General features: G+C 43.2%; 1 protein-coding gene across 2 annotated transcripts in view; it reads left to right on the top strand.

The window, feature by feature from the left end:
* The first annotated feature begins 4,087 nt into the window (after nucleotides 1-4,087).
* Nucleotides 4,088-12,504, top strand: part of HIKESHI (heat shock protein nuclear import factor hikeshi) — a 34,871-nt gene continuing 26,454 nt past the window's right edge. Inside the window, exons 1-3 of one of the 2 annotated variants that reach the window (XM_066253698.1) lie at nucleotides 4,088-4,313; nucleotides 7,925-8,073; nucleotides 12,188-12,425. In XM_066253698.1, coding sequence (XP_066109795.1) covers nucleotides 12,275-12,425 — 151 coding nt within the window. In that variant the 5' untranslated portion in view covers nucleotides 4,088-4,313; nucleotides 7,925-8,073; nucleotides 12,188-12,274. The remainder of the gene's footprint in view (nucleotides 4,314-7,924; nucleotides 8,074-12,187; nucleotides 12,426-12,504) is intronic. The other variant, XM_066253697.1, reaches the window with a different exon arrangement.

Genomic DNA, 12,504 nt, shown 5'->3' with positions numbered 1-12,504 from the left:
GTCGATGCTTTATCCACTGCACCACCACAGGTCAGGCAAAGGAATATAATTTAGTGTTTGTTTCAACAACAGTTAATAAGGGAGATGCTGGGAGCCACGGTGCTCTATGGGGAGGGGACCTAAGTCTGAAGATTTTGAGGCAGAGAAAATAGATGGTTGCTGTTGCAGAGCAAACAATGGGCTAAGAAAGGGCTGGGATGTGGCTTGGTGGTTTTGGAAAAGGACTGGATAGAAATTAGATGATTTTGAAGTTGCTTTTTTAAGCTAATGCCTGAGAAGGGCAGAGGTCTAAAAAATTAATGGTTACCTTGTCCAGAAATGCTTAAAGAATTAAAATGCTAATTGAAGCAAAGGGGGGAATCAGTTGGCTTAACTGCATCTTCAAGCTTGGATAAGGTATCTTCTAGGACAGTAATTTAAAATATTTTTTTTCTGAGAGGGAAAAATCCTCCCATCAATTTGTTGTTCCACCTATTCATGCATTCATTGGTTGTTTGTATGTACCCTGACTGGGTATTGAACCCTCTTTGGTGTATTGGGATGATGCTCTAGCTAACTGAGCTACTTGGCCAGGACCTAGGACAGTAACTTTTTCTCTCTCAAGATTTTATTTATTGATTTTAGAGAGAGAAAGAGGGTGGGGAGGATTGGGAATCATCAACTTGTTGCTGCTTGTATGTGCCTTGACTGGGCAAGCTTGGGGTTTTGAACCAGCGACCTCAGCATTCCAGGTCTATGCTTCATCCACTGCACCACCACAGGTCAGGATAAGACAGTAATTTTTAAACTTAAAAAAAAAAAAATGCAATCCAAAGTAGGAAATAGACTACATATATTACATGCCAGTCTCACACAAAGTGTTCTATGAAACAAATTACTTACATTAGATGTAATCTGAAATTTTCTTTTTTTGACAGAGACAGAGACAGGGACAGACAGGAAGGGAGAGAGATGAGAAGCATCAATTCTTCATTTTGGCATGTTAGTTGTTCATTGATTGCTTTCTCATATGTGCCTTGACCTGGGAGCTACAGCAGAGCGAATGACCCCTTGCTCAAGCCAGCAACCTTGGGTATCAAGCCAATGACCTTTGGGTTCAAGCCAGTGACCATAGGTCATGTCTATGATCCCTTGCTCAAGCTTGAGCCCGTGCTCAAGCCGGCAACCTTGGGTTCAAACCTGGGTCCTCTGCATCCTACTTCGATGCTCTATTCACTGTGCCACCGCCTGGTCAGGCTTCTTCCTTTTTCTCTTTGATTTTTTTTTAATGCAATGTAACTCACTAAATCGATTTCAGAACCCAATAATGAATCTCAACCATTTGAAACACACTGATCTAGGGAAAATGAGTCTAGATGGCTTTTACCAAGGACTCACACTGTCTGATATACAAGTATATGTAAAAAGTGCTACATGGGCCTGACCAGGCGGTGGCGCAGTGGATGGAGTGTGGGACTGGGATGTGGAGGACCCAGGTTCAAGACCCTGAGGTCGCCAGCTTGAGCGCGGGCTCATCTGGTTTGAACAAGGCTCACCAGCTTGAGCCCAAAGTCCCTGGCTTCAGCAAGGGGTCACGTGGACTGCTGTAGGTTCCCCAGCCCCGCCCCGTCAAGGCACATGAGAAAGCAATCAATGAACAACTAAGGAACCGCAACGAAGAATTGATTCTCATCTCTCTCCCTTCCTGTCTGTCTGTCCCTATCTGTCTCTCTCTCTCTGTCTCTCCCACAAGAAAAAAAAAATGCTACATGGTTTCTAACCACAGAACATAGCTCTAACACTATTACTTTGTTTACTTTCATTTATCACCTGTGGATTTCCCCTGCTGTGATTTGTAGAAAATTACTATCATTTTGGAATTGAACTGGTAGATTTAAAAAAGATTCTTGGTATTTTGTGGTTATTTTCTGATGCAGAGCAGTGCTTCAGATGAATAAAAGCAGACTCATTTCACCTTTTGTTTCGTTTTATGCCAGGCTGACGTGAAGTATAAAAAGTTGTGTGATTTGTCACATTTTGTGTAATGAGTGAGGGAGGGTGTATATATGTTTAATTCTAAAATTATTGAATTGAGTTTCAGAAAATCACTGGTTGTGAGAAATATATAGGACTGCATTAGCCATTATTTAATTTAAAAAAAATGTGATGCAAAATTGCTTTTGAAACTGCTAAAATTTTGTATTAAAAATGTTTTGGTGCTATGGTCTAGTGGCTCAGTGGAAAAGCATTGTCCTGGCGCACAGAGGTTGCAGGTTTCCTTGTTTTGCTTTGTTTTTGAGAGAGACAGGAAGGAAGAGAGATGAGAAGCAGCAACTTGTAGTTGTGGCATTTTAGTTGTTCACTGATTGATTCTCATACATGCCTTGACCAGGGGGCTCTAGCCGAGCCACTGACCTCTTGCTCAAGCCAGCTACCTTGGGCTTCAAGTCAGTGACCTTTGGGCTTAAGCCGGCAACCATGGGAGCATTTCACTAATCCCATGCTGAAGCCAGAAACCCACTCAGGCTAGCAACACCACACAGGCCAGAGAAGCCTGTGCTCAAGACAGCGACTTCAGCGTTTCATACCTGGGACCTCATTGTCCCAGGTAGATGTTACATCCTTTGTGCCACCACTGGTTAGGTTTCTTTTTATTTTTCTAAGAATTTATCTATTGATTTAAGAGAGGAGAGAGAGACAGAGGAGTTGGGGGAGAGCAAAACACATCGACTCATAGTTGCTTTTCTTATGTGCCCCGGCAAGCCCAGGCTTTCAAACCAGCAACCTCAGCATTCCAGGTCGACCCTTTATGCACTGTGCCACCACAGGTCAGACAAGGCTGCAGATTTGATCCCCAGTCAGGGCACATATGAGAAGCAGTCACTGAGTACACAACAAAGTGGACCAGTAAGTTGATGCTTCTCTCTCCCTTCTCCCTCTGAAATCAGTGGAGAAAAAAAGGTTTGGTTGGTTGTGCTGGCTTTTTTCTCAGGCTGTTCTCTTTGAAGTCTCAAGATGGTTGCTACAACTCCAGGTGTCATTTTCAGGTATGTCAATGTACAAAGAGAGAAAGTGATCATCTCTTCATGTGACTTTCTTAAGACCAAGAAACCTTCCCCAGAAGTCCCCAGCAGACTTCCACTCATTGACTAGAATTGGGTTATAAGGCTGATTCTAAACCAATCATTGCAAAGGGAATGAAAAGTTTTTAAAAATATACTTTTAAAATTTATTGATTTTTAGAGAGGTAGAGGGAGAGACAGGCAGGCAAGCAGACATCGATTTTTTTTCCATTTATTTATGCATTCATTAGTTGATTACTACATGTGCCCTGACTGGGCATCATGTAACCTAAAACCTTGGCTTATCAGGACAACTGCTCTAACCCACTGAGCTACTCGGCCAGGGCAATGCCAGTTGTTTTGGCTGTTTTTTATTTCCTATGAAAATTCACATAGAAAAAATATATTTTAATAAAACTCCCGTTAATTAAGCACTGCCAGGTTCTTAAGCGTTTTGTGTATATACTAATTCATTTAAGTCTCACATCAACCCTAGGAGAGAGGCACAAAAAGTTTTACTTTACAAATAGAGACAATAAAGCCCAAATATATATAACTTGGTCACACTTTTGCAGCAAGTTAAGTGGGGGAACTAGATGAAGCTGGAAAAAACTACAAAAATGTTGATAGAAAGTTCAAAACAGTCGATTAAACATTAGTACTGAGCTACTGCGTAGCAGAAATAAACCCGATTTGGATTCGGGCTATAACTAATACTGCTGTGTAAAGATTTGGGGCTGGTCACTCTGGGTAGTTTCCTCGCCAAGAAAATGAAGACAACAATGCCTACCTTACTGGGTTTTTGTAAGGATCTAGTCAAGTGATGATTGCAAAAGCACACTGTGAGAAACATCCCTCAGCATTGGATTCGGAAACTTGGGGTCCTGACCATCAATCCAAACATGTAAAAAAGGCTCCTGGCGCTTTTCCCGGAAACCCGCGCAGGGCCCTCTGGGACTCGTAGTCTTGTATTGGCTCTGGTCCACCTTTCTCTCTTATTGGGGCGGCTGGATGTAAGCCCCGGAAGTACTTGTGACCTAAGACAGTCCTGATTAGGAAGAAGAGGTCAGAGGTCGCGGCGCGGAAGGTGTTCCCGCCGCTGGCAAAATCGCTATGTAGTGGCGGTACTGGAGCCCTCCTGTGTGTTCTGGAAGGTTCTTGGCCTCCACTTTTATAGCAGACCCTGGACTTGTAGTCGTGGCTTCGGGTCCCTGTCGGCTGAGTGGAGTCGCTGCTGCCGCCATGTTTGGCTGCTTGGTGGCGGGGAGGCTGGTGAGGATGGGGCCGGGACCCATCAGTCAGGGGGCTGGACACTGATGGCAAAGCTTTGGGAAGGGCTAGGCGTGCGGGTTGGAAGGGTGCGGGGGAAACCCCTCTTGTCTACTTTGCAGCTGAGCATGGGGAGTTGGACGCTGGGTGTTGGTTCTGTTCTGTCCGTAGTCATTTGAGTAGTCGCACATGAGCTGCCGTGTGTGGAGCCGGCATTACAAACTGGGGAGTGCACGCCTTTTGTCCGTTTCTCGTCATTTCAGCCTTTTGTCTAGCGCCTCTTGGCAACTCAGTCTTAACCCTCACAACTTGTGAGGTAGTTATTAACAGTTGACCCATTTTGCAGTCGAGGGAAGCTCAGGCGGCAGAGTACGCACTCGCCTAACCTCGTAGAGTGAGTTCGATGTAGTTCGGCATTTGAATCTAGGCTGAAGCGTCCTGTTTATCAAAAGATTAAGGTGCTCGGGCAGTGTTTATGTGCTGGGACTTTTTGGAAGGGCTCTAGTAAAAATAGACTTAAAGTAATTGTAAGTTGGCTCTTAGACACTTAAGTGTGAGCCAGATCAGAGGTGACTCTGGGAAGATGTGAGCCGCTTGTGTCCTTATAAGGTCGGAAGCGATAATAACCTCACTTGCTGGAATATTAGAATTAAATGAGATCAGCACCTGGAATTGTTCAGGAATAACCTGGAAGGGGTATTTTTGCTTGCCTCATCAAAAGCACATAGTCATTTCAGATTTGACTCCATTCACTCGGATTTCTTAACTTTTTTTTTTCCGCTCTGCTTTGTTAAATGTTGCAGCCCCTCTGTTGAATGTTAAGTTTTTCCTGAGTTTTTGATAATATATTGTATTTTGTACACAGTTCTAAGGAATCACAGAGATAAATTGGAGACAACTGGCCTCAGAAAATTTTTTGTTTGTGTTTGGATTGATTGGGAGGCCTATTTGGTGATGGTGCTAATTGGTAATACTGGTGAGATAACTTGATTCCCTGCTCATGATAGGAAAAATGGAAGGACCAGCCTGGGATGAGTGTGGGACAGGGATGAATAAGTGTTTATTTATGTTCTTCTTATGTTTCCTAATGTTGGTCAGATAAGTTTGTAAATATGATGTATATGTTTGCTCACTTATAGTTTTGCATTGAGGGCTGGTCAACGCCAGATATAGTGGTCTGAGAGGTTGCAGTTGCCTTCCTGATTGGGAGGGGCCATTGTCTTGCTAATGGTTTACTGGAAGAGAGATTCTGCCCGACCACTGAGAAGTGCAGGAGGATTTCTTTTTTTTTCTCCTCTCCCTGATCCCTTGCCCTCCGTGGGAAAAGCAGGTTTTTCTGCGTTTCCCTTGGCTTTTCTTGTGGCTTGCCTGTCTTGGTGAGACACCAGTAAGCAGAATGGCCCACCATCCTCCGACTCCGCCATTTCTTTACCATCTGCCCGAATCTCATGAGAACCTGCATGTGAATGGCCAAGATAGAGGCACGGCCCCTGGCCATAACCTCTTTTTCCATTTTTTTTAAGTGTTTGTTTTACTGATTTTAGAGAGAGAGAGACAGGAACATCTACCTGTTCCTGCATGTGCCCTCTCTGGGAATGGAATCAGCAACCTCTGTGCTCTGCTTCAACCTATAGAGCTATCTGGTCAGGGCTGCTTCTCTATATTTAAACAGGGTTTTTAATTGTTGGAAATCTTCAGCAGAGGGAATCGGAGCTTGACATTAAGAACACATCCCTGAGTAGGACACTTGAAAACCATGTCAACACAAATTAAAAATGAAAGTAATAATTAAAAAAGAACACTCATCCCTTGTATTGTAGAATTGTGAGCCTGAAACCTGTATAATTTTATTAACCAATGTCACCCCAATAAATTCAGTAAAATAAAGAAAAAAAAGGGAATACATATGCTTGGTCTCTTGGGAACAAATTTAGGGCAATTGATATTACTTTATCACTGACACATAGATGCAATTACATAACAGCATATTTTTTCTTAAGTGTCTTTGTAGTAGTACATAGAATATTACAGAGGAAAAGGGTGAGCATTTTAGTAATAACCAGCAAATATTAGGAAAACAAAAGGTGCATTCTAGGTAATGACAATTGACTAGAGTCTTTGGAACTACTGGTAATAATTCAGATTTGGTGGTTTGATGAATGGAAAGGCAATAGCAATTTGAAAAAACCATCCTGGCCTGTGGTGGTGCAGTGGGTAGAGTGTCACCCTGGAACACCGAGGTTGGTTCGAAATCTGGTCGAGGCACATACAACAAGCAACCAATGAACAGCTAAAGTGAAGCAACTCTGAGTAGATAACTTTTGTTCCTTCTCATTCTCTCTCTCTTCTCTGTAAAGTCTTAAAATCTTAAAAAATATATATATAAAAAGTAAAAGTCAGCCTATTGACCAGAGTGACTCAAAATTTTGATACTTCTTTTTGCTAATGGATGTGGTATAGGAATTATCAATAATTTTATTAAAAATTGTGTATAAAATGAATTTTCTTTGTGAAAGATTTCTTAGACTTCAAAATAAGACCATATTTTATATATATATACAGTGGTACCTTGAGATGCAAATAGACCAACATACGAATTTTTTAAGATGCAAGCTGCGACTCGGTCTGTATTTTTATTTGAGATCTGAGCGAAATTCCGAGATACGAGTCATGATTCTGGGAGCTGCCGCTAGTTGGCGCCTTGGCTCATGGGTCCAGTATTGGCAGTTTGATTTACGAGTTGACTGACTTACGAGCTTGGTTACAGAACGAATTAAATTTGTTTCTCAAGGTACCACTGTATATATATGTATACACACACACACACACACGCGCGCGCACACATATATACATACATATAATTAGTGAGAGAAAGAGAGACAGGAAGGGAGAAAGATGAGAAGCATCAATTCTTCATTGTGGCTACTTTGTTCACTGATTGTTTCTCATATGTGCCTTTATGGGTCAGTGGGAGGAGGGCTCCAGCCCAGCCAGTGATCCCATGCTCAGGCCAGTAACGCTGCACTCAATCTGGTGAGCCTGCACTCAAGTTGGCAACCTTGGGGTTTCAAACCTGGGACCTCAGCATCCCAGGTTGACACTTATCTACTGCGCCACCACCAGTCTGGCTCTTATTCTATAAATTGATGTTCAATTCTAGAACAGAAAATTAGATTATGAAATGAGTTGAGGAAACTTAGAAGTTCCCACTTAGCACATTCAAGGTAGGACTTTTACATTTTTTAAATTTTTTTAGATTTTATTTATTGATTTTTGGAGGTGGAGAGAGATAGAAAGAGAGGGAGAGTGAGAAAGTGGGGAGAAGCAGAAAGGATCTGCTTGTACTAGTTTATGTGCCTTGACTGGGCAAGCCCAGGTATTTGAACCGGCAACCTCAGTGGTCCAGGTTGACACTTTATCCACTTCATCACCACAGGTCCGGTGGATTTTTACATTTTATATATACAGTCTCTTCTCATTAGTTGGAGTAGTTGTGTTCTATAAAGTCACTATAAACACTGAATTGGTAAATACTAAATCATCACCCCTAGGGGAATTTTAGGATCCTGCAAGCATGTGATCACAACTTTTTTTTATTTTTTATTTTTATTAAGTGAGAGGAGGGAGGCAGAGAGACAGGTTCCTGCATGCGCCCAGACCAGGATCCACCCAGCAAACCCTTTACAACAGCGGTTCTCAACCTGTGGGTCGCGACCCCAGCGGGGTCGCCTAAAGCCATCGGAAAATACATAATGCATATCAGGTATTTACATTCCAAATCATAACTAGCAAAATTACAGTATGAAGTAGCCACCAAAATTATTTTTTGGTTTGGGGTCACCGCAACATGAGGAACTGTATTGCGGGGTCACGGCATTAGAAAGGTTGAGAACCACTGCCTTACGAGGTGATGCTTTGCCCATTTGGGGCAGTTGCTCTGTTGCTCAGCAACTGGGATATTTCAGTGCCTGAGGTGAGGCCATGGAGCCATTGCCTAGGACCAACTTGCTCGAACCATTTCCAAAAGAGTGGGTGTGGGAGAGTAAGAGAGAAGGGAGGGGGAGAGGTGGAGAAGCAGATGGTCATTTCTGTGTTCCCTGACTGGGAATCAAACTTGGGACTTCCACACGCCTGGCTGATGCTCAACTGCCGAGCCAGCTGGCCTGGGTGCAGCTGGTCACAATTTTATCGGTCTTGTTTTATGTGTATTTCTGTATAAAGACATTTAGTATGTAATGTTGATTTGGTAACATTGGACTTAACCAACAGCACTCTTAACTCATGTCTGAATGAAAATTAGTTAACACCTATTTGCTCAGTAAGGCACCTAACAGCCTTCTTGGGCTTTAGGAATGCTATTTCAGGTGGGCCTTTTTAAACAGTCAAATCAAACCTGTGGTGGCCCAGTGGATAAAGCATCTACCTGGAATGCTGAGATTGCTGGTTCAAGACCCCAGGCTTGCCCAATCAAGGCACATACAGGAAGCAACTATTACCAGTTGATGCTTCCCACTCCTCCCCCCTTCTCTCTCTAAACAGTCAAATCACCAACAAAAATATAAACAAACAGGGTACTAAATAGACTCTGAAAAGTACACTTGTTCCCAGTATGAGAGCTGAAACCAGAAAGCACAGTGTAGTTTTGTTCTGCAGCTGGGAACATGTGCATCAGGCAACTCAAATTTTTTGCTGCTTTGAAAGTGCAACGTGCTTGATCTGTGGTGGAGCAGTGGATAAAGCATTGAGGTTGCTGTTTCAAATCCTTGGGCTTAACCTATTCAAGGCAGGTCCAAGAAGGAACTACTACAAGTTGATACTCTGGCTCTCCCCTACTTTCTTTCTCTCTCTCCTCTCTAAAAATAAAATAAAATCTTTTTTTTAAGTGCAACAAAGAATGATTTGGGAGTTATAAATATATTTCAGTGAGGAGACAAATGAGCAAGTATGGAATCTGCAAATAATGATTCACTACTGGTTTGCTTACCATTTTATTTTATTTTTTAGAAGATTTTACTGATTTTTAAGAGAGGAAAGAGAGAGAGGCAGGGGGAGGAGCAGGCAGCATTCACTGGTGGTTGCTTTGTGTATGTGTCGTGAAGGGGCAAGCTGGAGATTTCATGCTGGTAACCTCAGCGTTCCAGGTTGATGCTTATACACTGCTCCACCACAGGTCAGGCTTGCAGAGGCTGTTTACATCTAATTGAGAAGATTGAAGTTTGGTGGTGTGTTTTGAACAATTTTTCATTTTTTAAATAACATTCTGAAGCTATTGTGACTTACTTTTGTAAGTAAAATACTTTCAGGGGACCTCTGAAATAATTATATTTTTAAAAGATTAATGAAATCATTTTAAGGCTTAAGTATTTAGGTTGCAAGTTTGATCCCCAGTCAGGGCACACCCAAGAATCAATCAATGAATGCATAAATAAGTGGGACACCAAATCAATATCTACCTCCCTTCCCTTTCTCTCTAAAACCAATTTATAAAATAAAAAATTTCTTTTAATTAGCGAATCCTATCAAAAATAGGATGTAACACCTGACCAGGTGGTGGTGCACTGGACAGAGTGTCGGACTGGGATGCAGAGGACCCAGGTTCGAAACCCCGAGGTCGCCAGCTTGAGCACAGGCTCATCTGGTTCGATCAAGGCTCCCCGAGGTTGCTGGCTTGAGCAAGGGATCACTCGCTCTGCTGTAGCGCCCCCCCCCCCACCGTCAAGGCACATGAGAAAGCAATCAATGAACAACTAAGGTGTCGCAATGAAAAACTGATGATTGATGCTTCTCATCTCTCTCCCTTCCTGTCTTTCTGACCCTATATGTCCCTCCCCCCCCTTTAAAAAAAAATTTTTTTTTTTAATTTTTCTGAAGTGTGAAGCAGGGAGGCAGAGAGACAGACTCCCACGTGTGCCTGATCGGGGATCCTGTTAGCCCACTAGGGGGCGATGCTCTGCCCATCTGGGGCGTTGTTCCGTTGCAACCAGAGTCATTCTAGCGCCTGAGGTGGAGGCCACAGAGCCATCCTCAGCGCCCAGGCCAACTTTGTTCCAATGGAGTGTTGGCTGTGGGAGGGTAAGAGAGAGATAGAGAGAAAAGAGGGGGGGGGGAGGGTGGAGAAGCAGATGGGTGCTTCTCCTGTGTGCCCTGGCCAGGAATCGAACCTGGGACTTCATACACCAGGCCTACGCTCTACCTCTGAGCTAACCTGCCAGAGCCAAGGCTAAGTATTTTTTGATTCCCTATTTTTAATATTTTTAAGTTTTCAATTACAGTTGACCTACAACATAGTGAAATCATATATAGCTATTACAGTATTGACTGTATTTCCTTTGTTGTGCTTTATGAAAGGCAGAAAATGCTGGATGAACCAAAAATATGAGGCTAGTGTGTTCCAAAAGAAAAGTTTATTTTAAAAGTGTCTGGATCCTAGATACAAGTGAGCTGAGACCAGCAAAAGAGTGTCAGACTAGCTGTAGAAAAGCATTAGATACAGTGGTTTACTGCAGGCACTTGGACATTCTTAGATTAGCATATCCAGGTTGGTTATGGTTACCTTGGTTATAGACTGTCTCCTTTTCCTAACCCTCAGGCCCCTCATGATGGCCTTGTCTCAAGGATACTTTTCAGAACCTCCCCAGGGTGGAGTGAGTTGCTTAAGGAGAGGGGGAGGTTGGGTGAGGGAAGTGTTAACTGAAAAAAGTTGCCTTAGTGGAAGTTAGGTGAGGGAAATTTGAGTTTTAAAGGAGCCAATTTAACGCTAACACCTTACATCCCTTTTTTTTTCTTTTTTTGGTGACGGAAACAGAGAGAAGGTGGGGAGGGACAGATAGGGTAAGAAAGACATGAAGGAATAGAGATGAGAAGCATCAATTCTTCACTGAGGCACCCTAGTTCATTGATTGCTTTCTCATATGTGCCTTGATGGGGGGGGGGGCGCTACAGCAGAGCGAGTGATCCCTTGCTCAAGCCAGCAACCTTGGGGAGCCTTGATCAAACCAGATGAGCCTGTGCTCAAGCTGGCAACCTCGGGGTTTCGAACCTGGGTCCTCTGCATTTCAGTCCGACGCTCTTGTCCAGTGCACCACCACCTGGTCAGGTGTTACATCCTATTTTTGATAGGATTCGCTATTTTTTTTTTTTTTTTTTTTTGTATTTTTCTGAAGCTGGAAACGGGGAGAGACAGTCAGACAGACTCCTGCATGCGCCCGACCGGTATCCACCCGGCACGCCCACCAGGGGGCGATGCTCTGCCCCTCCGGGGCGTCGCTCTGCCTCAACCAGAGCCACTCTAGCGCCTGGGGCAGAGGCCAAGGGGCCATCCCCAGCGCCCGGGCCATCTTTGCTCCAATGGAGCCTTGGTTGCGGGAGGGGAAGAGAGAGACAGAGAGGAAGGGGGGATGGAGAAGCAAATGGGCGCTTCCCCTATGTGCCCTGGCCGGGAATCGAACCCGGGTCCCCCGCAGGCCAGGCCGACGCTCTACCGCTGAGCCAACCGGCCAGGGCCAAGAAATTTTTTTTTATAAATTGGTTTTAGAGAGAAAGGGAAGGGAGGTAGATATTGATTTGGTGTCCCACTTATTTGTGCATTCATTGATTGATTCTTGGGTGTGCCCTGACTGTGGATCAAACCAGCAACCTTGGCATATTGGGATGATGCTCTGACCAGCTAAGCTACTCAACCAGGGTGGGATTTACTATTAATATTAGCATTCTATCTGATATATTTGGTAATTCTATAATTAGAATCTCATTAATTCAGCATTATACTTGGTATAATGACTATAGTTGACTAAACTTGGTAACAGCTTATAGCAATACTATAAGGGCTATAAAAACTCATCAAACTATTGAACTAAGACGAGTTTCTTATTTTTTAGGTGCAAACAGCTGCACAACAAGTGGCAGAAGATAAATTTGTTTTTGACTTGCCTGATTATGAAAATATCAACCATGTTGTGGTTTTTATGCTGGGGACAGTCCCATTTCCTGAGGGAATGGGAGGATCTGTCTACTTTTCCTATCCTGATTCAAATGGAATGCCGGTATGGCAACTCCTAGGATTTGTTACCAATGGGAAACCAAGTGCCATCTTCAAAATTTCAGGTCTTAAATCTGGTAAGAATAATATACTGCAATAGTTTCATAATTAAATTGTTTTCTTTATTGGAATAACATAGAATATGGCTTTATAAAA

This window comes from Saccopteryx bilineata, chromosome 1, assembly GCF_036850765.1.
Source record: "Saccopteryx bilineata isolate mSacBil1 chromosome 1, mSacBil1_pri_phased_curated, whole genome shotgun sequence".
NCBI classification, from domain to species: domain Eukaryota; kingdom Metazoa; phylum Chordata; class Mammalia; order Chiroptera; family Emballonuridae; genus Saccopteryx; species Saccopteryx bilineata.
This window is presented reverse-complemented; position numbering and strand designations above follow the sequence as displayed.